This window comes from Procambarus clarkii, chromosome 20 (assembly GCF_040958095.1).
Source record: "Procambarus clarkii isolate CNS0578487 chromosome 20, FALCON_Pclarkii_2.0, whole genome shotgun sequence".
Taxonomy (NCBI): Eukaryota; Metazoa; Arthropoda; class Malacostraca; order Decapoda; family Cambaridae; genus Procambarus; species Procambarus clarkii.
Window position 1 is genome coordinate 29,675,808 of NC_091169.1, and position 24,779 is coordinate 29,700,586.

Consider the following 24,779-nt stretch of genomic DNA (forward strand, 5'->3'; position numbering starts at 1 on the left):
ATGCTTCCAAACAAACTGCTAATGCAGAACCCTCAGGACATATCCACTCACAAGGGCGAAGCAGGGGATACCACCGAAAACAGGACAAACCCTAATATAACTGGGGAAAGAGACACCAAGGCAGACTTCCTCCCCCACCAGGTAAAAAGAAAAAGTAAAAGAAAAACCTCGCAAGAGGACAATGTACCCAGGAGGAACAGGGCCGGTGCTGTTATAAGTGAGAACTAGCTGCGGAGTACTCCACATCCCTACCAGGGTAAAGACTACCACTTACCCCAAGATAAACAAGGGCGGAAACCCCCCAAAACACTCGAGGTGGTCAATTGCCAAGCAGCAAAAGACCAACAGAGGTAGACCCCAAGGTGACTTGTGGAAGATAACCTCAAGCCCCAAGGGCAGTACTTACAGGGCACTCGGAAAAGGTAACCCCTTAGCACATGCAGCCCGAGTACCTGTGAATATTACTCCCAGCTTGCACGCCACCGTAAGAGCAGTACTAGGTCCAAGGTACAGCACAACACAAAGAGTCTGGAGCTAGAGCCACATGACCATGCCACAATCACATCAGCCGAAGAAGTGGTGGGTGGATTGCCGGTGTGGGGGGTCTGGGGCTCCCCCTTTTTTCCTCCCGGGGAGGGGGGAGCTGCGCAGACATGCAGCGCGGCTTGTATGACATCATACTTGTTTGCTCATTTTCATTTGGAGAGTTCTGTCCACTAGTTGGTCTATTTTAGTAATTTTAACCAGAATAAGGGGGTTTGTTTTGAGGCGCTTACCTTTCTGGGTGCCTGTCCCGGTCAATAGCAGACATAGAATGCTCCAAATCCCATGTGCATTTCTATAGGCCATTGTTCCTTGTGCCTCTCTGAGGGGGCCAGGTTCTGGCCATGGTCCCCAGTAGGTCTAGAACTCCATTCACACTGAGTGATACAAAAGTTTAGGGATATACATATCAGCCTGGATAGCTCCGGGGAGCCGAAGGGCACCCCCCCCCCCAGAAAATGAAATTTTTCACCTTAATATTTTTTTAAATTTTATGGGATGTAGTTTTATTTTGCTGGGAGTGGCCAGCAACCAGCACTGGTGATTTTACCCCAAGCAGAATGCAATGAATGATTTTAATCACTAAATTTTACATTCCTTTTTATACATTAATAATAATTAAATAAAACATATTTCTCTCCTATTATTAGTAAGTGGATATGAGTTTGATAATGTAATCACTTTAAGTGGCTTTATTTGACACTAAACTCATTTCCTACTAATGTGGTCAAATAAGAAGTCATTATAGCATTTCTCGTAATTTGCTCCTACTTTTAATAAATGCCATGAAAAATCTCATTTACTAATGTAGTAATTAAGAGACCTTTATCAAGATATAACCTTGAACTATCATCCTTGTTAACTGTGAAAAACCAGCCTTAGGGAAACCAAGCTTCAGCATTTTCTCCCTAATAACCGATTTATTATAAAAAAAAAATATAAAAAATACTTTCAACAAATTTGATGAAAATGTAATTTACCTAATGTTCTCATAGATTTTTGACATACAGCATATGCATAGTTAACATTCACTGTGTAAAAAAAAATATATAATCATCACCTGAGAATCAATACTTATATCTTGGCCATGAAATATGAATTAATTCACATGACTTTTCCCATCCAATAACAGCACCTACTCTGTGGAACACTCGGCCAGTGAGACATCGCACTCCTCAAGGGAGCGAGTGTCATGCATGGCTGCACTAGTTTCCGGTGCAAGGATGAGGTATGTGAGAACAGCGTAGTAATGGATAAATGCGGCGAGGACCACAAATAAATGCCAGATTGCATGTGCAAGGGGAATTCTTCCATCCAATTTGAAGAAGATAACACCAAGGACATATATGGCACCACCCAATTTTAGTTCATCCAGTCCTGAGTGATCATCCTGAAATACATCATGTCTTCAGTTAGACTTAGAATGCAGAAGGGGGAAAGGGGCCAGGGTTAAGAATTTGAAAAAAAGGGGGGGGGGGGGGGGGGGGGAGAAAATGTGAACAAGAGAAAGTTCTCACTCATGCTCTCTCTCTCTCTCTCTTATGCTCTCTCTCTCTTATGCTCTCTCTCTCTCTCTCTCTCATGCCCTCTCTCTCATGCCCTCTCTCTCTCTCTCTCTCTCTCTCTCTCTCTCTCTCTCTCTCTCTCTCTCTCTCTCTCTCTCTCTCATGCCCTCTCTCTCTCTCTCTCTCTCTCTCTCTCTCTCTCTCTCTCTCTCTCTCTCTCTCTCTCTCTCTCTCTCTCTCTCTCATGCCCTCTCTCTCATTCTCTCTCATTCTCTCTCTCTCTCTCTCATTCTCTCTCATGCCCTCTCTCTCTCTCATTCTCTCTCATGCCCTCTCTCTCTCTCATTCTCTCTCATGCCCTCTCTCTCTCTCATTCTCTCTCTCTCTCTCTCTCTCTCTCTCTCTCTCTCTCTCTCTCTCTCTCTCTCTCTCTCTCTCTCTCTCTCATTCTCTCTCTCTCTCTCTCATTCTCTCTCTCTCTCTCTCTCTCTCATTCTCTCTCTCTCTCTCTCTCTCTCTCTCTCTCTCTCTCTCTCTCTCTCTCATTCTCTCTCTCTCTCTCTCTCTCTCTCTCTCTCTCTCTCTCTCTCTCTCTCTCTCTCTCTCTCTCTCTCTCTCTCTCTCTCTCTCTCTCTCTCTCTCATTCTCTCATTCTCTCATTCTCTCTCTCATTCTCTCTCTCTCTCTCTCTCTCATTCTCTCTCTCTCTCTCTCTCTCTCTCATTCTCTCTCTCATTCTCTCTCTCTCTCTCTCTCATTCTCTCTCTCTCTCATTCTCTCTCTCTCTCTCTCTCATTCTCTCTCTCTCTCTCTCATTCTCTCTCTCTCTCTCTCTCTCTCTCTCTCTCTCTCTCTCTCTCTCTCTCTCTCTCTCTCTCTCTCTCTCTCTCTCATTCTCTCTCTCTCTCTCTCATTCTCTCTCATTCTCTCTCTCATTCTCTCTCTCATTCTCTCTCTCATTCTCTCTCTCATTCTCTCTCTCATTCTCTCTCTCATTCTCTCTCTCTCTCTCTCTCTCTCTCTCTCTCTCTCCTCTCTCTCTCTCTCTCTCTCTCTCTCTCTCTCTCTCTCTCTCTCTCTCTCTCTCTCTCTCATTCTCTCTCTCATTCTCTCTCTCATTCTCTCTCTCTCTCTCTCTCATTCTCTCTCATTCTCTCTCTCTCTCTCTCTCATTCTCTCTCATTCTCTCTCTCATTCTCTCTCATTCTCTCTCTCATTCTCTCTCTCTCTCTCTCTCTCTCTCTCTCTCTCTCTCCATTTCCTCATCATCCCCCTTTGAGCAGAATTATTCAGTTGTTTCTAAGGTAGATCCACTATGTCAATAGGACAGGATTATGATGTTAGGTAGGACAATATGTTGATACTGGTGTAACAAGGAACTTTTCTGTTGTCTCTGTAGGGCTATAATAGGACTAGGGAGTTACTGGTGAACATTCAATCCCTCAAAAAATATCTGATAATCTTAAATTCCTTCTAAACCCTGGTGGCAGTACCACATACAGTACTCCTCCAAGGAATGCTGGCCTGAACCGCAACACATGCTGCATAACCTCGAAAATACAGGCTATATCGTTCAGACAAAAAGAAAGGATCTGATCCATGGGTATATTAGCTTTCTGGTATCAATGTTCATGGAGTTCTTACCTACCAGTGACCACAAGCCAGAACCTGGCCCCCCTCAGTGAGGCATGAACAGCAATGGCCTATAGAAACCCCCGTGTGGTTGGGAGCACTCTGTCTGCCATCGACCGGGTGTGGCACCCAGAAAGGTAGGCACCCGAAAACAAACACCTATTCAGGCAAAAATATTGCTACCGAAAGCTGAACGAGTGGACAGAACTACCCCAAATGAAAATTAGCAAACTAGGATGACGTCATCACCTTGCCGCACTGATGTCTACGCAACCCCCCTCCCTCCCAGGGAGGGGAAGGGGGAGCCCCAGACCATCGTGCCAGCAATCCAGCCTACAATTCTGAGGCTCGATGTCAAAAAACGCAAAAACACCGCCGACTGGAGGGAGGAAGGGTGCCAGGGAGCCTCAGGGTCTCACCCAGAAAATGGCGTTTCATTACATTCAACGCTGGTTTTCTGAGGGGGATCCTCGTCGGCTCCCCGGAGCTAACTACCCAAAGATAACGGAAAACAGGAACTTACCCGGGAGGCGGTCGGTCCTCGCTGCTCAACTTGAAGCCGAGACAACTGGCTGCAACTGCCGACCCAGTGAAATGCAGGCCCTACGAGGTCCAGGAACAATGACACTGTAGCAAGCGGCCAGGACCCTGTTCGACCTCCAAAAATCCGCACCTGAATGTTAACCCAAGACAAGTTGCCGAAAATGGCAGCCAAGGCAGCAAATTTACGAACATCGTGGGCATGAAGATAAACAGTAGGCTGGCTAGACATGATAACCCTGTGAACGACCTGGAAGACACGCGCTCGGGAACAGGTAAGGAGGGTAACCGGGTCAACCCAAAGCGCGTCCCCGGCCACCAAAGCCGTTGCGAGCAAGTAACGATGGAGAGCCACAACCGGACACAACACATGATGCTCCCCTGGCCTAACCAACCAAGCATCAAGAACCCATGGACCTCTCCAGAAAGCAGCAGACTCATTCTTCGCCAGAAAAGGAGGAGATGGCTGCAAACGAACAAACCTACCACCAGGACCAAAAGAGCAGAAACCACTGTGCCGGAGAAGAGCACGAAGTTCCCTGACATGACCCCCCAAGAGGCCAATGCCAACAGGAAAATAAAAAGAGCCTTAGAAAAACAATTCTGAAAAGAATGGGCCACCACAAACCGAGGAGAAGAGAGAAAAGAGAGCACCTGGTCCACCGACCAGGATGGCTCAGGAGGCGCATGAGTAGGCTGGAGGTGAAACAACGTACAAGACAGCTTGCGGAACGGAGCAGAAGCAATATCAATATTGAACGCAAGCTGCAGCGGCTCCCCTAGCACTGCACGTTACGAGGCGACAGTATTCAGAATAAGACGACGGTCCTGGAACAACCAATGAAAGGAAGGACAAAACAACCCTACCAGAAACCAAAGTACACCTATGCAGTGATAGGAAAAACCGGAAGGACCGCCACGAAACTTCATACTGCCGCTGAGACAAAGCATGCAGGTGGGAGACCAATAATGATGCCACCTGTGCTCCATACAAATGATGATGGATGCGAGTCAGAAACTCCAAACGTGAAGACTCGAGGAGAAGAACGAATCAGCCTCGTACTGGGCTGAACCGATCTGCTGAAAGAGGAGGAGCCGCGGGAAGACCTTCAGGTTTGGACACAGAGCAAGCAGCACCTGAAACGATGGCTGGTATCCCCTGGTAAGTCTCTAAGTGAGCCAGGACCTGGAGCAACAACTGAACTGGGGGAACGAGGTACAGGTAACTGCACCTCACCCAGTCCTGTTTGAAGGTGTCGACCCCGACAGCCTCGCAGTCGGGAAAGGACGCCACGTATACCAATAGACACCTCGACCACGCCGACGCGAAGAGATCCACTTCTGGAGGCCCGAACATCGGTAGAGCCAACTGAACAAGTTGGCATTGACCATCCATTCCATAAAAAGGGGAATGAACCAGGACAGGCTGTCTGCCAGGACATTGGACATGAACCGCCAGGAAAGCCAAACCATGAGAACTCAGTAGACGAGTCACCCGAAGCGACCAGCCCCAAAGAGCCAAGGACCACGTGAAACCCCTGTGGTTCAAGCAATGAACCACCCGGGAACAGTCTGAATAGAGGCGCATCGTCAATCCGTGAGGGACCCGAATCCTCTGAAGCTACATCCACACAATCGCGAACTCCCGCACCGTGCTGTGAGCCCGGCGGAAAGACGGACCCCACCATCCCAGGCCGTCCTGGTGAGCACTGCTCACAAAGCCCCAGCCAAGAGACGATGTGTCCGTAAAAACATTGGGCAAGGGCTCGGGGTAGGCGCCACAGCACTGAACCTTGAAAACCCAAAGGGAAAGCCGGCGACACAGCAACAGACGCAAAGCCCCCGGAGGTCGAACCCAATGGTCGCGAGAGAGGCAGAAGGGACGTCCCAGAAGGAACCAGAACAGCCAATGAAGCCACACCCGACCCGGCGGGGACGGCCATCATGGCAAAGTTCAGGCTCCCACACAAACCCTCGAGCATCCACTGCATGACCCAGGAGCCCCTCAAAATCAGATGAAGGCGGGAACGCAGCAAAACCAGAGCCGCTAGAGGGAGAGACAAGGAAGTGGTCCAAGTGTCCTACACAAGACCCAACCAAGACCGAACCTGAGAGGGAACCAGATGGGACTTCCGTCAGTTCACCAAGAACCCGAACCCGGCGAGCTGGTTAAGAACCAAATCCCTGGCGAGCAGATACATGGACTGGCTGCGAGCCTACACCAGTCAGTTGTCGAGGTAGGCCAGAACCCGAACACCTGACAGATGTAAGCGGGCCACCACGACCCGAGTAAGGCATGTGAAAATGCGAGGAGCCAGATTCAAACTGAATGAAGGCAATGACAATAGTAACTCTGGCGCCCCACAACAAAACCAAGCCAATCCCTGAACCTCGGATAAATTAGGACATGCCAATATGCATCCTTGAGGTCCAGGGACACCATCCAAACATCCGGCTCCAACAGAAGATGGACCTGGGATAGAGTAGTCATCCGAAAGTAGGGGCAATAAACCCACGGGTTCAGATGGGACAAGTCCAAAATGAACCTGAGGTTTGCGCAGTCCCGTTTCAGGACCGGAAACACCCTGCGGACGACCTGGGAAACCCGAACCCTGGAACAGGGAAGAAGGGAAACTAGATCAACCCAAAGGGCATTCCCGGACACAGAAGCCGTGGTGTGTAAATAACGGCAGAGAGCTGCAACTGGACACCACACATGATGCACCCCCAGCCTGACCAACCAAGCATCAACAACCCAAGGACCCCTCCAGATAGCAGCCATTTCCTTCTTCACCAGAGAAGAAGACGGCTGCAAAGGAACAAGCTTATCACCAGAGCCAAAAAAGCAGAAACCTTGTGCTGGAGCAGAGCATGAAACTCCCCAACCCAACTCCCAGAGGCCAATGCCAACAGGACAAGAGCCTTGGAGAGAGAATCCTGAACCGAAGGGGCTAGTACAAATTGAGGGGAAGAGAGATATGAGAGCACCCTGTCCAACGACCAGGACGGCTAAGGCAGTGCATGAGCAGGCCGGAGCTGAAACAATGCCCAAGACAGAGCAGAAGTAACATTAGTACTGAAAGCAAGCTGCAGTGGCTCCACCAGCACCGCACAATACGAGGCGACAGTATTCGGCATAAGATGACGGTCCTGAAATTGCCCCGAGAGAAAGGACAAGACCACCTGAACAGAAAGCAAAGTACACCTAAGAAGAGACAAAAAGAAATGGAAGGACCGCGAGGAAACTTCATACTGCCGCCGAGACGAAGCACGCAGGTGGGACACCATTAATAAAGCCACCTGATCATCATACAGATGGTGATAGACCCTTGCCAAAAATTCAGACACTAAGGCTCGAGGAGAAAATCGAACCAGCTACGCAACGGACCAGACCGATTATCTGAAGGAGGCGGAGCCGCAGGAAAACCCCTTGGTTCGAACACCGAGCAGCCTGAAACCAAGGCTGGGCCGGCCACCAAGAAGCCAAGAGAACTATTTTTCTCCTGGTACGTCTCCAAGCGAGATAGGACCTGGAGTAACAGCGGAACTGGGGGGGAAGAGGTACAGGTAACCCCACCTTGACCAGTTCCACCAAAAAGCATTGAACTCTATGGCCTCGCAGTCGGGGGAAGGGTGCCACATATACTGGGAGACGCCTTGACCACGCCGATGCGAAGAGGTCCACCTTCGGGAGCCCATACGTCCGGCAGAGCCAACTGAACGAGTCGGCGTCGACCGTCCATTCCGAGGACTGGGGAATGAACCGAAAAAGGCCGTCTGCCAGGACGTTGGACACCCCCCAAATGTGAACGGCCAGGAGAGTCAAACCCCGAGAACTCAGCAGACAAGTCACCCGAAGCAACCAGCCCCAAAGAGCCAAGGACTGCATCGAACCCCCTCGGTTCATGCAATGAACCACCGAGGAGCAGTCCAAATGGAGCCTGATAGTCGATCCACAAGCGACCCGAATTCTCTGAAGCAACACAAACACCGTCGCAAACTCCCGCACCGTGCTGTGGGCCCGACGGAAGGACAGACCCCACTGTCCTTGGCCGGTTTGGTGAGTACTTGTCACAAAACCCCAGCCAAGAGACGACGTGTCTGTGAACACATTAGGCGAGGGTTTGGGTAGGCACCAAGTCACTGAGCCTTGAAAAACCTGAAGAGGAAGCCGGTGACACAGCAGCGGAGGCCGAACACAGCAAGGCCCCCGGAGGCCGAACCCAGCAATCGCGAGAGAGGCGGAAGGGCCGTCCCCGAAGGAACCAGAACAGCCGACAAAGCTTCACCCGACCCGACGGGTAGACCATCATGGCAAAGTTCAGGCTCCCGCACAAACTCTCGAGCAACCACCTCGTGACCCGGGAACCCCTCAGAAACAGCAGAAATAGGCGAAAGCGGGACCGCAGGCGCAACAGAGTCGTCGGAGGGAGAGACAAGGAAGCAGTGCGAGTGTCCTAAACCAGACCCAGCCAAGACCGAACCTGAGAGGGAACCAGATGGGAGTTCCTCCAGTTCACCAAGAACCCGAACCCGGCGAGCTCGGAAAAAATCAAATCCCTGGCGAGCAGACACGCGGACCGGCTGGGAGCCCAAACCAACCAGTCGTTGAGGTAGGCCAGAACCCGAACACCTAGCAAATGCAGGCGGGTCACCACAACCCTAGTAAGGTGTGTGAAAACGCGAGGTGCCAGATTCAACCCGAAGGGAAGACAACGAAAGCAGTAACCTTAGCACCCCACAACAAAACCGAGCCAGTCCCTGAACCCAGGATGAACCGGGACATGCCAATACGTGTCCTTGAGGTCTAGGGACACCATCCAAGCGCCCCGCTCCAAGAGAAGACGGACCTGGAACAGCGTAGTCATCCTGAAGGAGGGGCACAAAACCCACGGGTTCAGACGGGATAAGTCCAGAATGAACCAGAGGTCCGCACAGTCCCGTTTCGGGACCGGAAACAAGTGGGGAAATCCACCTGAGGGACGCGACCATGTCCAAGCGAACCCACTCCGAGATGACCCGTCAGAGCGCAGAAGAGGCCTGCCCCGCCAGCCCCGAACCTCCCGAGGGATGAGGAGCCACCCAATGCTACCACAGGCCGCACGAAATGACCCAAAAAGCTCACGAATTGTGGGACCAGGCATGAGCAAACTGTTCGAGCCGACCCCTCCATCGCCCCGTCAATGGGATGAACTGTGAAAGGGCCGACGCGCCTTGCGAGAACCCAAGCGGTGAACAGCGCGGACCCCAAGCCGACCGGCAACAGGCGGAACTGAAGGTGTCGCGAGCCTCGAATCCGACACCAGAGGCCTACCCTGATGAAAAGACCCCCAAGCCCTGGCACACTTCCGGGAAAGCCTCCAGTGAGCCTCCCGGAGCAACAACAACTCAGACATAGACCGACAACTAACCGAGGCCGCCTGCAGGTACTGCACCACAGCAAACTCAGCAAACAGCAACATACAAAAAGGGAGAAGACAAACGACGAGCCAGGGCCCAGGCAGATTCCAAGGAAGAAGCCAGCACCGCCTGATGACAAGCGATGCGAGAAGCATAGAACCGTGAAACCGCATCACGCAGGATGGGTGCAAAGAGCTTCAACAGAGCAGATGATGCCCGCACTGCAGAGGGCAGCGCACCAGACCCAGCAGCAGCCCCAAGTGCTCCCACATCCAACTCAAGCCAATCCAAGGACAGCTCAAGGAGGGAAAAGAAACGCAGAGCCGAAGCAAGCAGGCCACGAGTCCGCAAATCCTCCGCAACCAAGGCAGTCGAGAGGGAAGGAACCTGCACGTGAAGCTGCATGACACCAACCTCCCGCGGACGGGCAGGGGCAAATAAACAAGCATTAAGATGCTCGAAGTAGCCCCCCAGGAAAACCTGTAACCCCGTAGAAACCTCTCGCCACTCAAACGCGCGGGACCGACAGAACATGTGCCAAGCCTCCAATGAAAAGAGAGGACAGTCTGCCAATCAGGACGACTCCGGAACTTCAAAACGAAACCAGTACGAACCAGGGGATCCGTACACGAAGGAATGCAGATCCATCACTAAGGCATAATCTGGGTCATGCAGGAGGTAAGCCGCCGAGGCTTCCCGCACCTCCGAAGACGAAACACGGGAAGCCAGAAACCTTCGGAAAGACGGAACTGAAGAACCCGCGGGATCACGTAACCGAATCCAGGGAGGGGTGGACACCAAATCCAATTCGTACGTGGAGGGAGCAAAAGAGAGCCCCTCTCCTTGTAACACCAAGCCCCGCTCAGAGGGTAGAAAAACCCCGGCGGGGTCCAACGGGACCCAAGTCAACCCCCTCCCCAACCTCGGAAACCTCACCCTGAGGACCCAGGGCCGAGCCATCCTCCTGAGCCCCCACCCCCAAAGAAAAGGTGGGAGCAGCTGAAAAAGCTGGAACAAAGGGGGTCCACTGGCCAGACCCAGAAGCTCCGGCAGAAGGACCAGGTTCGAATGCCTCCGCCACCGCCCCAGAAGGGGACACCCCGAGACAACCAACTCACAACCAACTAAACCCAGCCCCTTGCTGGGTTTAAACTTTGCTGCCGGCTCCGAAACGTTTGAGGGTTTTGGAGCCGGCAGCAAGGGGGGGGGGGGGGATGGACTGAATGGGCAACAGAAGGGGTAGGACTTGGAGGGGCGGATGGAATCAGAGCCGAAGCGACTCCCACCCCTAAGTCTGGGTCCCTATAACCAAAACGAGGCAGTCTCGGAGCATCCGGGGCAGCAACTAACCTAGCGCGTTGCAGCAACCTAAAGCGAGCATGCAACGCCTCAGCTGCCCTCACCCGCATATTAGGCACAGTAGCCTGGGTGAATTGGAGCACATACAGACAATACACATCGCACGACTCCGGGTCAAAACAGTCACCGACCCAACAGGCAGCATGGCGGAGGCAAAACCAGTGAGTGTCCCCCTGAGACAAGGGGACAGAGCAACCTTCAAACTCGCAGGAAGCAAGGGGGGACTCAGGGGTCACATCCCTTGTAGGATGTCCCACATGACCACGTAGCCCCCGTGGGGTTTTCCAGGGCCCTTAGCCTTGGTTACATACTAAGGGAAGCCCAGGTAGGGTACTTCGAACTGGCACCCAAGACTACCAAACAAACTTCGATAGCTGAACGCTCGGGACATGTACACTCACAGGGGCGAAGCGGGGAGGGCCACCAACACAAGGTGGAGATATAAAGATATTGATATACCCCAAGAACAGCGATGGGGGACCAACAAGCAGACCCCCCACCACCAGGCAGAAAACAAAAAACAAAAGAAAAACACGCAAGAGGACAACGTACCCGAGCGGAACAGAACGGCCGCTGTTAATAGTGAAAACTAGCTGTGCAGTACCCCGTGCCCCTGCCAATGACAAAAACTATCCCCTACCCAGAGACAAACACGGGCAAGAAAAAACCCCAGCTGACCCCAAGGGCGGCCAAGTACCGAACAATAAACGGCACAGCGGAGGTAGACCCCAAGGTGACCCAGGGAAGGTGGCTCTAAGGCCCAAGGGTAGTACTTACAGGGCACCTAAGGAAGGTGACCCTAGGCGCATGCAGCCCGAGTACCGTGGAATATCACTCCTGGCCCATGCAACACCGGAAGGGACAGCTCACACCATAAGGCACAGAACTGCAACTGAAAACTGGAGCCAGAGGCACGACTGCACCAGATCCCATCAGCCTAAGAACTAACGGTTGCGTCGCCGGTGGTGGGGTCTGGGGCTCCCCCTTTCCCCCTCCAGGAGAGGGGAGAGGGGTTGCGCAGACAGCGGCATGGCGACATGATGACGTCATGCTTGTTTGCTAATTTTTGTTTGGGGAGTTCTGTCCACTTGTTTGGTCTTCGGTTGCAATAGTTTATCAGAATAGGGGTTTGTTTTGGGGTGCCTATCCCGGTCGATGGCAGACATAGAATGCTCCCAATCATAAGGGGGGGTCTCTATAGGCCATTGCTCCTCATGCCTCTCTAGAGGGGGGGAGCCAGGTTCTGGCTCATGGTCCCAGGTAGGCAAGAACTCCAAACATTGACTGATGCCAGAAAGTTATACATATCCATTCAGCCTGGATAGCTCTGGGGAGCCAATGGGGCTTCCCCCAGAAAAAACGGTTGAAACAATTTGAAAAACGGATAAATGCCATAAAGGTTCGTTCAGTGTTTGTCGGGTAGGCTGCTCCATTAGAGCAATCTTTCTTTGTTTCAAATGTGTTCCATTTGTTTTGTATTTTTCATTAACATCTCAATAATGGAGCAGCCTACCCGACAAACACTGAACGAACCTTTATGGCATTTGTCCGTTTATCAAATTGTTTCAACTGGTTTTTTTTATTTTTTGTTTTTTATTTTAATTAAGAAACGTGGAGCAGCCTACCTGCCGAACACCGAACAAACCTTTTGGACATTTGTTGTATTTCAAAAAACTTTCATTTCTTTTTTCTACAAAATGTCAATGATTTTTTGCAACATCTCAGCAGTCACCCCTTTATATCCCAGCATCATTAGCATCTTTAAACAAAAACAACATCATTTATTTGCATCATCAGAGGCATCCAAGAATGTGCAAGAAGCAGCGCGACCCCACCATGTGATATCGTCGTTATTCAAATGAGCGGTCGCCATACGAGACGAATTGTCGGCGATCGGGCCGGTCGTTACCCAAAATGTTCGCCATTTGAGGCGATCGTTATTCGAATTACCACTGTACTTGTGCACTTAGGTACTTGTACATGGTTTGTTAATATTGAGAAAATTACAGCTTCTCTTGTTTCCATCATCTCTCTCTAATCATGATACAAAATTGAATTGCATTACCTATATTTCCAGAGCAACTTTACTCAGTTTTGGTTTTATTTTAGATCGACATACTCTCCTTGCCTTTATGAACACACCAGATTATGGTCCCGGTATTCAGTTCGCCCGTCTAAATCCAGAGGTTTAATAGGTTTGTAGGTGTATCTGTGCACCAGAGCCATATGCACCAATGAGCTACAATGGTCACCCAAAAAAGGGAATTTCACAACATTCAATGCTTGAATTTTACAACATTAATCTGGGTGAAAAAAAGTATTGAATGTAATGACACACCAGTTTCTGGGTGAGCCATGGTGGCTCCCTATAGCTACCACACAGAGATTCCTCCATGCAAATGGGTCATATCAGACTCAGGAGTTCTGTTTAGCTTACCAATAATATGCTGGTCACCAATAATAATCTTTCAAGGAATATATAGCAACAGACAATCAGTCATAATGAAGCTAGAAATGGTAGTCGTATACAAAATATTAGCTAGACGTACCAGAGAGAGAGGAGCAGACCTTGAGCTCTTGAGCTAATGAAGGTGCTTTACATAACACCTAAGAGGTATATAAGAGGTACCATAGGTACATTAGTATTCTTCATGCCCATACTTTAACAATATCAAAAGCTCTCAGAAAGATGACTATAAGTCTTACACACGCTCATCAATATCTCACCTTAGCTGATAATGAATCAATAAACTTCCATACAAGCAAGCAGGTGGTCATCATCTTATCAAGCACTGCACAACATTAACCTAAGAGTTCACTATCATGCAATATGCAAGTCAATTGGGCCTCAACATGGGTCATTACAAACATTAAAAATAGTGAGAGGGAGAGATAAGGTATCTGCAATTGTCTATTTGTGATTACAGTGTAATAAATTCTCAGTGCATAGGACTGTGTCTTCACAATATATTTGATGGTAGATAATTGTGAAAATTCCAAAGGCTCTATAAAAGTGTATATCCTACAATGTACTCCATCCATTTAAAATAGTAAAAACAATTACTTCTTTCTTTGAATATAATTTTCTCTATATTTAGTAATTTGGTCTATTTTTTTTTTTTTTCAATACTAGTTCATGCAGCCCCAAATATTGTATTATTTATCTACTATCTACTCAAAAATCACTGCACAAACTTTGAGTACTTCATTGAATAATACTTGGTAAGAAAATAAGCACATTTGACTACATCAAGTGATGGCATGCAGGTTGCAGCATTAACACTAATGACACCATCCAATTCTGCACGCATGAGTTACTGTCACTCTACTGTCTCCAAGTTAACCCGGGAGTAGCACAGTGTCTCGTGTCACTTACTATGGTGTTGCTCACATCATAAACATGCTCAGCAATAATATTAATGATGGTGGTAGTGTTGTAGTGGTAGTACTGTAGTAGTAGTTGTTGTAAAAGTAGTAATAGTACTGTAAAAGTAGTAATAATACTGTAAAAGTAGTAATAGTACTGTAATACTAGTAATAGTACTGTAATAGTAGTAGTACTGTAATAGTAGTAGTACTGTAATACTGTAGTAGTAGTACTGTAATACTGTAGTAGTAGTAGTACTGTACTGTAATACTGTAGTAGTAGTAGTACTGTAATACTGTAGTAGTAGTAGTACTGTAATACTGTAGTAGTAGTAGTATTGTAATACTGTAGTAGTAGTAGTACTGTAATACTGTAGTAGTAGTAGTAGTAGTACTGTAATACTGTAGTAGTAGTAGTAGTACTGTAATACTGTAGTAGTAGTAGTACTGTAATACTGTAGAAGTAGTAGTACTGTAATACTGTAGTAGTAGTAGTACTGTAATACTGTAGAAGTATTAGTAGTAGTACTGTAATACTGTGGTAGTAGTGCTACTGTAATACTGTAGTAGTAGTATTGTTGTAGAGGTAGTACTGTAGAAGTAGTAGTACTGTTGTACAGGTAATACTGTAGTAGTAGTAGTACTGTAGTAGTAGCAGTAGTAGTACTGTAGTAGTATGTAGTAGTAGTACTGTAGTAGCAGTAGTAGTACTGTAGTGGCAGTAGTAGTACTGTAGTGGCAGTAGTAGTACTGTAGTAGCAGTAGTAGTACTGTAGTAGCAGTAGTAGTACTGTAGTAGCAGTAGTAGTACTGTAGTGGCAGTAGTAGTACTGTAGTAGCAGTAGTAGTACTGTAGTAGCAGTAGTAGTACTGTAGTAGCAGTAGTAGTACTGTAGTAGCAGTAGTAGTACTGTAGTAGCAGTAGTAGTACTGTAGTGGCAGTAGTAGTACTGTAGTAGCAGTAGTAGTACTGTAGTAGCAGTAGTAGTACTGTAGTAGCAGTAGTAGTACTGTAGTAGCAGTAGTAGTACTGTAGTAGCAGTAGTAGTACTGTAGTAGTAGTTGTACTGAAGTAATATTACTATAGTGGCAGCACAGTAGTAGCATTACTACAGTTGTAGTAGTGCTCTCAATGTGAAGATCATAATACCATGAATGATTGTGGCCACATGATGATGCAACATTCTAATAACACTGTTAGAAGATAATGTGGCTTTGTAAGACTTCCTGCATATCTACAAAAAACTGCACAATGCATTCTGTAATTTTTTTATGCTAAAATAATAGATACCAATGATGTAGTAAACTGATATACATTATTGAATAAAGAACATTTAAATTCTGCATATTATTTATAATGCTCACTCAAATGTCAATATTAAACGGCAATTTAGAAACAAATTGAAAAGTGAGCTTCGATCAGATTGTCAGTGATTCACATACAGTATTATTAAAATAATTTTTCATTCTTTTATAAGCTACTGAATATGCTAGCTTTCATAATGAACAAAATATGCCTCCATGTTCACTACACTAATTCTGTTTAGGTTAATTAACCAATCCAGAAGAACAGATCCTATTCACACTGAAGTGATCAATATGTACTCATACTCGTTACATCAAATGTACATGTGACCGAATTTAAACCATTTATATTAAACAAAAGCATCTGTTATCACACCCCCAGAACTTCATACTTGTCCAAGGCAGATGCAAATTAATAATAATAATAATAATGGTAAATAATTGGAAAATCTAACAATAACCACCTCATGTCGTAGTGTGGTGGGTGTCGGGCAATTAGCCACAAAACAGGAGCAAAAATCTCAGCCAGCGTGTGTGAGAAGCTGGGTGCTTGATAAGTGCTAGATATGCCCTACCTTACATACCCCAGAGCGAGCCTGATGCATGGGTAAAAGGAAGCAAAAAGAGTATAGGCTTGGATTCTTAAGAATATTTGTAAGGCTAGAATGTTATGTGCCACAAAAGATGTGACACACACATCTGATAAACTGGTAAATCTTTTCAGCTCTAGTTAAGTAAGATATTTTTCAAGAAATTCGTTAAAAGAAATTAAGTAGAATAGCTCAATATAGTATAATAGTGTATTACAATTTACATATCAACCTTAAATTTATATACTGCATATACACTGCACTACAACTAAAGAAAATTTTATCCTCTATTAGTTTATGTTTTAAGACAATGCTAAAAAATTACATGTAAAAGAATTAAATCTAAGAAAACAAACAAAATGAAAAAAAAGATGAAAACTTCAGTAACATTTAAGACAATTAAATATTAAACACTCAACACAATTTTTCATAGCACACTCAACATAATGATATACCTTATAATTTATTATAAGATGGGAGGAAACAGCTCATGACATTACTTTAATCTATAAGGAAAAAATCAGCATTGAATGTAATGAAAAGCCATTTTCTGGGCGAGTCCCAGAGACTCCCCGGAGCTATCCAGGCTGATATGCATCTCTTTAGAATTTGGCATCAGTCGATGTGGGTGGAGTTCTAGGCCTACCGGGGACTACGAGCTAGAACCTGGCTCCTCAGAGAGGCACGAGGAGCAATGACCTATAGAAATGCACATGTGATTTGGAGCATTCTATATCTGCCATCGACCTGGACAGACACCCAGAAAGGTAAGTGCCCCAAAACAAACCCTTATTCTAGTTAAAAACGACAAAAATAGACAAATGAGTGTACAGAACTCCCTAAATGAAAACGAGCAAACGAGCATGACTTCACACGAGTCGTACTGCATGTCTGTGCAGCTCCCCCACCCCTCCTAGGGAGGGGAATGGAGAAGCCCCAAGACTCCTGCGCCAGCAATCCATTCCCCAGTTCTGAGGCTGGATATCAAAATACACAAAAACCACCGACCGGAGAGAGGGAGGGAGGGTTGCCAGGGAGCCTCCGGGACTCACACAGAACATGGCGTTTCATTACACTCAATGCTGGGGAGAGCCCTGTCGGCTCCCCAGAGCTACCTCACCAAAGATAAGGAAAAGAGGGAAGGACATGGGAGGCGGATGCCACGTGCCCTAATTAAAAAACAAGACAACTGGCAAACCGAAGAACCCTACAGACGACCCGGGAGACCCGAACCCCAGAACAGGAAAGAAGGAAGGCAGGGAACCCGAGCAGTCCAAAACGCCCCCACGGCCACAGCAGCCAAGACGAGCAGAGAACAGTAGAGAACCTCAACCGAACAACACACACACCATAAGAGCAGTACTGACCCAAAGAACAGCACAACACAAGAGTCTGGAGCTGGAGTCACAGGACCATGCCGTATCACATCAGCCAAAGAACTGGGGTGTGGAGCGCCGACACGGGGGTCTGGGGCTCTCCCTTCTCCCTCCCGGGGGAGGGGAAGCTGCGCAAACAAGCGGTGCAGCTCATGTGCTGTCATGCTCGTTTGCTCATTTCTATTTGGGGAGTTCTGTCCACTCGTTTGTCTATTTTCGTCGTTTTTAACCAGAATAGGGGCTTGTTTTGGGGCGCTTACATTTCTGGGTGCCTGTCCCGGTCGATGGCAGATATAGAATGCTCCAAATCACATGTGCATTTCTATAGGCCATTGCTCCTCGTGTCTCATTGAGGGGGCCAGGTTCTGGCTCGTGGTCCCCGGAAGGCCTAGAACTCCACTCACATCGAATGATGCCAAATTCTAAAGAGATACATATCAGCCTGGATAGCTCCGGGGAGCCGAAAGGGCTCCCCCCAGAAAATACATTAAGGTACAAAAGACAAAAAAACCACCATTGAATGTAATGAAATGTCATTTTATGGATGAGCCCCAGAAGCTCCCTGAAGCTATCCAAATTGATATGTGCTATATTAGTTTGGGGTCATCAGTCAGAAGAGTCCTTATGCCTACCAGGAACCACGAGCAAGAACCTGGCCCCTTCAGAGGTGCAAGGAACAATGGCCTACGAGCACTTTACACTTAAAGTACGTATGTCATAATTGCCATCAGACAGGAAAGGACACAGAAAGGTAGGCAAATCAAAATAGACCACTGTCTGGTTAACCTGTGGAATCTACATCCCATAAGATCAAAATAACTCTCCTAGAAAAAACAAACAAGTAACCCTTCATGCGACTACAACTTCTGCTCGTTAGTGCTACCACTTCCTCCATGGGGGGATGGGGAGCCGGCAACCCACCACTCCAGTTCTTAAACGATGAAAATCCACCAACCAGAGGGCATGAGGGTGTCAGGGAGCTACCGGGGGCTCACCCAGATAATGGTGTTTCATTACACTGGTTTTCTGTGTGAAGCCCAATCGGCTTCCTGAAGCTAACTACCCAAAAATAAATAAAAAAAAGAGAAACTTACCTGGGGAGGCGACAGTACCAGTTTTCAAGATGAAGATGAGACAGACTGCCACGACAGGCACCCCAAAGCCCCACATGGCCGGGAAGGAACCGTAATGTTCACTAGATACCTAGCTGCCAGGACCCTGTGCAACCACCAAAATCCCCGCCCCCTCATGTCTACCCAAGACATGTCCTCAAAAACCGCTGTGAGAGCAGCATACTTCCGAACGTCATGGGCATGAGGGTAGATCGCAGGCTGGCTGGACTTTATGACACTGCAGACAACCTGAGACATGAGCCCTGGAACAGGGAACCAGGGAAACTGGATCCACCTTAAGCGTCCACCATCACAGAAGTAGTAGCTCACAGGTAGCGACGTAAAGCCGCAACAGACACAACACATGATGCACTCCCAGCCTAACCAACCAATCGTTAACAACCCAAGGACCCCTCAGGAAACCAGCCGTCTCATTCTTCGCCAGAAAAGAAGGAGAGGGTTGCAATTGAACAAAACGACCACCTGAACCAAATGAACAGAAACACCGGCTTCGGAGGAGAACATGAAGCTCTCCAACCCGACCCACCCAGAGGCCAAGGCCAACAAAACCGGAACGGAAGTAATACCAACCTGTTCGAGGTGGATGTTACTTCCGCTGAAGTGGTTCTGCCAACACCGCACAATAAGAAGCGACAGTGCTAGGCACGAGTTGCCGATCTACAAAAAACCATGAGAGAAAGGACAAAATCCGGTCAGAAATTGATGATAACTTTTGAAGAAAAAGAAAGAGATGGAAAGACCGCCAAGAAACTTCATTCTGTCGCTGGGAAGAAGACTGCAGGTGGGACACCATCAAGGCCACCTGATCACCATATAAATAGTAATATACACACTTTAGAAAGACTAGACATATAGAGCGGAGCAGTAAAGTGAGCCAGCGAGTTTCTCCAGAAACTCGGGAAGTTTCTGGCCTAATCTGTTGGAAGAAACGGAGCCACTGAAAAACTCCCGGGTTTGAACACCGAGCAAGCTGTACCTGAAACCAAGGCTGGGCTGGCCACCATGGAGTCAGGAGAATTTCCCTCCCCAAGAGGACTTCAAGCGAGTTAGGACCTGGAGCAACAGCTGGACTGGGGAAAGAGATACAAGAACCCCTCTCTCGACCAGTCCTGCCAAAAAGCATCTACTGTGACAGCCTCGCAGTCTGGGAACGGTGCCACATACAATGAAAGACACCGTGACCACACTAACATGAAGAGGGTCCACCTTTGGATGCCCGTACGACCGGCAAAGCCAAAGGACGGAAGGAGGAGGTGTCGACTGTCCACTCCGTGGAATGAGGAATGAGGATGAGGAATGAGGAATCTGCCAGAATGTTGGACACTCCCAGAACAAGAACAGGGTGAAGAGCTAAAGCCCGGGAAGAGCCACCCGAAGTGACCAATCCCTAAGAGCAAGGGACCAAAGGGACCCCACACAGTTGAGACAGTGAACCACGTGGAAGCCGTCCAAATGGAGCCAGAATCACCGAGCCTCGAAGAAGCTGAATCCGGGGCAGCGCTTGCCACACCACCACAAATTCCCGCACAGTGCTATGAGCCCGACGTAAGGACAGCTCCCAACGATCCTGGCCAGACTAGTGAGACTGGTCACAAAGCCCCAACTGAGAGACAAGGCAGCTGTGAACACATCGAGTGAGGGAAGGGACAGGAGCCATGGTACCGACCATCGAAAAACCCGAAGAGGAAGCCAGCGACGCAACCAATACGGGTACGTTTTCTTGCACTAAATCTCTGTTAGCCAGGAGATGAAGCTCTTCTACTTTGTATACTAGTAGGGTGATTAGGGGAAGTAGATGTAGAGGCAACACTGTCGTGAGTGTCGTCATGGGGGTGGGGGGTGGGGGGTGGTGGTGGTTAGGAACATGACGGTACTTGGCAGGACATGCTGCCGAAACAGTAAATCTCCTGCCTAGTAACACCACCATGGTAGCTGGTTCACCTTGGTTCATCTATGCTACTTGTATCAGAAGCAGCATCACTGAACCCAGAAAGCAAATCTTCTACAGTATCACTTTGGTCAAAAATGGGAGATGACACAGGTGTTGATAATACTGGTAAGGGTGATGACCTGTGAGGCCACAGCATGCCTGGCGCTTGCCCTGTACAGGACATGCTCGGTGTATCGTCTGCATCCGTGTCTATAACACTTGCATCGGACACTTGTGTTATGTCTTCATCGTGCCTTGGTTCATCAATATCACTACCTTTTCTTCTTCAAACTATAATGTCTGAATTTTCCCTTTAGACAGTGATCTTTCAACGCTGTGTCCGACAGGGGACCGAGTTGGAGGCACGTGTATCAGCCATGGTTGCACAATCAGAACCGAGCCTAACTGCAGTCCTGGGGCATGCTGGGAATTTTTTTTCAAGATAGCTGCCGCTCACTGGAGACCTCGGGCCTCCATCTCGAAAACAACCCACCGCACGCGCATTTTATATCTTAACCCTTAAATCGCGCAATACATATACTGTATAGACGATGGGAGTAACTTTATCGAAACCGCGCAATACATATATAGACGACTGAGGGGTCTAGCGCACGATTTTAAATGCCCCGCGAGGGATAGGGGCAGCTATAGTCCAGCCACGACCTATAGTTACCAGACGCCACCTAGAAAAAAAATCGTGGGCAACAGTCCCGGGTGTGAGAGCTTCAGTACCGAATGAGCCGTCAAGGCTGGTGCACGTAGCATGAGCTCACAGCATTGCTGTTCAGCTTGTAACCTCAGCATCGCCTAAAAACGCCAAAATATATATGTACTGTACATGCTATTATTTAGCGATGATAGTACTACAGAAGACCCCTGTGATAAAAATGACCAGGATTCTGATAATAGCAGGATTGTGGTGATAATTAGCATTGTAGTGGGAGGAGTAATCTTGGTTGGGAGGGAGGTAGCGTTGTCTGCTGACTGTGTGGGGCCACCTTTTAATGACTGGACTCACTATACCAGCTTAGTGGTTCGCTATGGTGAACACAAATGTGGATACTTATATATAACATGTGTGTATATAGTGTAATAACAACAAAAGGAGTATGTTGGGCGCAGCCATTTTGGCGAGGAAGGTGGCGCCATCTATATGACATGTCATGTGTACTGGTGGCAACTATGGTCTTTGGGCACCATACCAGCTTATTGTACAGTTATGGTGAATAAAACATGTAGATGCCTATATATAATGTGTGTATATAGTGTAATAACACCACAAACAGTATTGTTGGAGAAGAAATATTAGGGCGTCTGGCCTTGAACCAGTGAGGGAGGCAGCTACCAGCTGACTGTGCGTGTAGCTATTTCTTTTATTGCCTGAACTCACCATACAAGCTTAGATGTACAGTTATGGCGAGCAAAACATGTAGATACTTATATATAACGTCTGTGTATAGTAAATAGAAGCAAAAACAGTATTGTGGGAAGAGAATGTTGGCGAGTGAGGAGGTGAGGGAGGGAGTGGTGGCGAGTGGCTGGCTGGTGTGTGGTGGCCACTCTTCATTGCTTATTGACTCACAATACGAACTTAGTGGTTTGTTATGGTGAACAAAACATGCAGATACTTATATATAACCTGTGTATATACTGTAATAACAGCAAAACTATTTGTTTATTGTTTAATGAACATAATAATTGAATAACTAATATGCACACCATAATTTTGTGTACAGCGATGGCCCTCACATTTTATTATATAAATATATCACAATACACACTATTGAATAATATTACTGCAAAAAATCAAGAAAAAAAATAAGAGAAATTGAAATAATTAGGTAATATCACCTTTGTGGCAACTCCCACCTGACAGCTGGGGTGGAGCAGACCTCGTCTGACACCTGCTCTGTCAATGCCACTTTTCTGTGGGGAAGCCCCTATGGCTTCCTGGAGCTTATCAGGCTAATGTGTTTTATGCTAGACCGGGACATTAGCTACGGAGTTCGGACCTACCAGGGACCACCAGCCAGAACCTGGTCCCTTCGGAGAGGTTTCAGGGAGCAATGGCCCTGGAAAACCCCACTGTGGTTGGGGGTTTTCCTTATCTGCCATCGACCAGGGTTAGACACCCAGAAAGGTAGGCATAACAAAACAAATCCCACATGGTAAGAAACTAACAACAAAAACCAAACAGAGAGGTAGAACTCCCTTCAATCCCAAGGAAACAAGCAAATGTCACATTCTACTGCCGCGCCACTCATCCGTGCAGCACCCCCCTCCCCGGGGCGCCCCGAACCTCACTGAGCCAGCTGCATAGCATTCCAGTTTAAGCTAATGTCAACTGGGACAGATGCTTCTCTGGCCTCAGTTTCCTAGGCAGTGTTTGCCTCCGTGGCACTCACTGCTGTGTTATTGTGTTGTGTGGTGACCAGGAGTTCCTCTTCAGTACCTGGGCTGCATTCGCTTACTGGTTTCCTTCCGTAAGCGCAATGTGAGAACTGCCACTGAGTGTCAGGGTTATCTTCCTTGGGGCATTCGGGACCCATTCTCGTAGGGGTTCTTGCTGCTCGGCATTTGCCTCGCCCTTGGGGCCCTTGTTTGGCCTTGGGTTGGGACTGGTATCGTGCTGGTTAGGGCATCAAGGTGATGCGCGGCCTGCCACCTACGTGGCGACCGGTTCCTGTTGCCTGTGGAGATGGTGTACTTTTGCGGGGGGTTTTCTTTTCTTTTTGTTTTCATTTGCCTGGTGGGGGTCTGCCTAGTGTGGCTATAGTTTCACTGGTGTTGTTTGGGAGCCCTCGGCTAGGCCCTCATGATTGTAGACGTCGTAGGGGTTTTCAGTGTTAGACTCTACCCCTTGTTAGATTTGGGTGTTAACCGGTTAGTGACACCTTGCCCGGGCTTCCCGTAGTCATCACCCTACGGGCCCTGGAAAACCCTTTTGGAGCTCGGTGGACCAGTGAATGCATCTTCCTGGTCCCAACCCATCTTGTGCGGGTTTGTTGGTTGCTGTGCCCTTGTCTCAGGGTGACAGTTGCCTCTTTTGCCTCCGTTGTGCTGCCTGTTGGGTCACTGACACTTTGACCCGGAGTCTTGCGAGTTGTGTTCTCTGCTTGTTCTCCAGTACTATTCTGATGTCCTTACTGTTAAGAGTACAGGAGGCATCCGCGTTGCATGCTCGGTTTAGGTTGCTGCAACGTGCTAGGTTGGTTTCCCACCCGGATGCCCCAGGGCTGCCCCGTTTTGGTTAGGTGTTGTTCGCCCCTTCCCCCTCCCTGTTCCCGGCTCCAGACCATCAGGGGTTGGGGGTTGGGGCGGGTGTTTAGTTGGTGCCGAGACTCGGGCAGCTTCGGGAGCTGCCCCGTTCAGGTTGGGGACGAAGGCTTTCGAGCCTGCTCCTCCAGCAGAGACTTCTGGGTCTTACCAGTGGAACTTACTTTGCTGCCTTTCCCCTGGACTCTTTATTTTCTTTAAGGGCAGAGGGCGAGGAGGATGGCTCTGCCCCGGGGCCTATGTTGCGGGTTCCCGGGGCTGTGGGGGGTGCCCGCTAGCAGTTCTGGAACTGTTTGCCCTTGCTTGGGATTTTCTGCTTTCTGGACAGTTTTTTTCGTCCCTCTCCTGTGTTTACTTCCCACATTTGCTGGTGTGTTTTCTAATCTCTTGCGTCGGTCGCGTCTCCTTTTGTTATGGTGGCCATTTTCTTTCTGCGGGTTGATTCCCCGCCTGGCCGCAGGGGCGGCGCTGTGATTTGTTTACCTGTGCCTGGGTGTGCGAGTTTGTGTTTTGGGGGAGTTTTTCACCTCCTTCAGGGGTTTTATCCTCCTGTTGCCATTTCTTTGCTTTTTCTAAGGTGTTCTGGTCGTCTTCTGTTACTCTGGGAACGCTTGGGTGGTGGTTTTTACACCGGTTTTTGCGTTTTCTGTCTGTTTCGGTCTGGGACCTGGGGTTTGGGCCCAGTATCCCTGTCAGTTTATGCTTTTTCCCACGCCTTGTGTCCCTCAGTTTTCGGTCTGTTTTGGCCGTTTCACTGGGGGGTTCTGTCTGGATGCTGTGCTTTGCTCTTTCTGTGGTGCATTTCTGCCAGCAAATGTGGTGGT

At 48.3% G+C, this 24,779-nt stretch overlaps 1 protein-coding gene across 1 annotated transcript in view; it reads right to left on the reverse strand.

Moving 5' to 3' along the window:
• Positions 1-1,523: 1,523 nt before the first annotated feature.
• LOC123755364 (monocyte to macrophage differentiation factor 2) overlaps positions 1,524-24,779 on the reverse strand; it is a 90,049-nt gene continuing 66,793 nt past the window's right edge. The window contains exon 6 of the mRNA XM_069327836.1: positions 1,524-1,933. Within this exon, the coding sequence (XP_069183937.1) occupies positions 1,679-1,933 (255 nt within the window). The 3' untranslated portion in view covers positions 1,524-1,678. The remainder of the gene's footprint in view (positions 1,934-24,779) is intronic.